Source organism: Austrofundulus limnaeus, unplaced genomic scaffold (assembly GCF_001266775.1).
Source record: "Austrofundulus limnaeus strain Quisiro unplaced genomic scaffold, Austrofundulus_limnaeus-1.0 Scaffold10, whole genome shotgun sequence".
Classification (NCBI taxonomy): domain Eukaryota; kingdom Metazoa; phylum Chordata; class Actinopteri; order Cyprinodontiformes; family Rivulidae; genus Austrofundulus; species Austrofundulus limnaeus.
In genome coordinates, this window is record NW_013952412.1 from 2,096,410 (window position 1) to 2,098,425 (window position 2,016).

The 2,016-nt window shown below is 36.5% G+C and overlaps 1 protein-coding gene across 1 annotated transcript in view; it reads right to left on the bottom strand.

Moving 5' to 3' along the window:
• unc5da (unc-5 netrin receptor Da) overlaps positions 1 to 2,016 on the bottom strand; it is a gene marked incomplete in the record, with an annotated part of 274,340 nt that overhangs the window by 115,090 nt on the left and 157,234 nt on the right. The window contains 1 exon segment of the mRNA XM_014001635.1: positions 845 to 994. Within this exon segment, the coding sequence (XP_013857089.1) occupies positions 845 to 994 (150 nt within the window).

The following is a 2,016-nucleotide window of genomic DNA, read 5'->3' on the forward strand; positions in this document are numbered from 1 at the left end:
GGGTACATGACAGATTTGATTTGTGATGGGAAACGAAAGCACGGAGAACAGGAAACTATCTTCTCTTCAAAATAAGAGCTTGGATTTTAAAGTTTTCCATGTWGTTGCTCCAGTTGACCACTAGATGTCAGTCTTCATCAGCATAACATCTTTAAATCATTTCTGAGTCTCTAACCGCGTTGGCCGATTGCTTTGACCAATTACGTCAAGTATTGAGCTCCAGCGTTTAAACCTTTTTTTAAGTAGCTCTGATTGTAAAGTAAAATAAATCAATACATACAAAATTTTAGTATGGATTACAAAAGTTAACTGTTTTAGCTATTGCCTTCCTGCTACGAAAGCAGATACAAAGCATTGTGGGAAATCAGAACCCTGACCAAAATCAACAGTCAGCGAGGATGTATACCTTCACAATAAGTGTGTTTATCTGGGAGGGGTGCCATTGGATAGATCACATGTGTTGTGATTGGACAACCATTCCTTCCGCTGTTCAAGATAATGAGGACTGGTAGATAATTAGTTATTTGTGGTACTGCATTTTAATTTCAGAAAGCGCAAATCCACTTATGAATTATAAAATTTAGTAAGACCGATAAAGCACAAACAAAATTAATGCAATTAGCGGACTGGTGCACACCACTGGTAGCAACAGTACTGAAAGGGAACAAAGTTTGAAAAAAATACCAATTTGTTTAATATGAAAGGTTTCCTTTAGAGAAAAACATTCAAAGTAAGATGGATTATCCTTCACACTGTTGCTGTAAACTGCTCTCTCTTACCCTTCAAAACGTAAATGATTACCAAATAAATTCACATGGCTTTTTGAATAGTTCCATTTCCTGACCTTTGGCCTTCAGATCAGGCAGCGGGTCGAGAAGCGAGTGCTCAGCCATTATCTCCTTGTCAATGGAGTCCTGGAAACACATGGGGCTCGTGTACGTGCGCGACACCGTCAGGTCAGGCTGCATGGATGAATTAATGAGCAGAGGGTTTGCTGAAAAACACAAAGAGAAAAGAAACCAATTACTGACAGGAGCAAATAATCTTTAAGTATGTTTCTGCAGGTTGACACTTTGGACCAGAGTGCAGCGATTATGAACATTTAAGTCTACAAGTGCACGTCAAGACAATTAGTTCTTATCCTTTCTGTGAACGTGGATGCAATTTCCTCACCATGGAAACTAGAATGGCACACACTTACAGAAATACTGTCCTGCTTAAATGTGGTAAACAACAGCAGCGGGGTGTTTTATGACTTAGCTCACAAAATGTTAGTTACGTCTTGCATAACAATTTACAATTTTCTATTGCAACTCTAATGGGTGCAGTCCCAGGATAAGTAATGAGATACAAGATGGTGACACATGTGATCATCCCAGGTGTCTTTTCAGTAAAACATGTTCAGAAAACCTTCAAAGAGAGACATTCAGGGGACATCCTAATCATAAACCTTGTAAGACATCTTTTTGTAAAAACAGCGTATTATGTAATATCGTAATAAAATCAGGCTTCAAAATGTAATAAACTTGCACCAAAACCGCATTATGTAATAATTGACTCAAAATGTAATAAAAGTCTTCAACGCATTATGTAATAACATTATTACATTTTGAGGCAATTATTACAAAATGTGGTGGTGTAATAATCTGGTGCATTATGTAATAAACAATCAAAAACCAGTATTTCTGTTCATCCTAATCAATATACTTGTAATAACTGTCATGTTGCAAATACTACATAATTAAATCTTTATAACTTTGGTCAATAAACACAGAACTTCTCATCTTTTATTTGCATTTTCAGTCAAAGTCTTGTGTAAATGGATGAAAAGAGCAATCTCACAGATTGTTTTCATGTTTTATGGAATCTTTCAAAAACTTAGTTTCTAATTTATTCAACATGTCAGAGCCTGTAGGACGTTAAAAACAATTAAATATTCACTTCCAACCAACTCTGCTGCTAGAAACAAGTTCTTCAACCCTCATTTACTTCTGATACAGAAGCCGACAGTCCGCC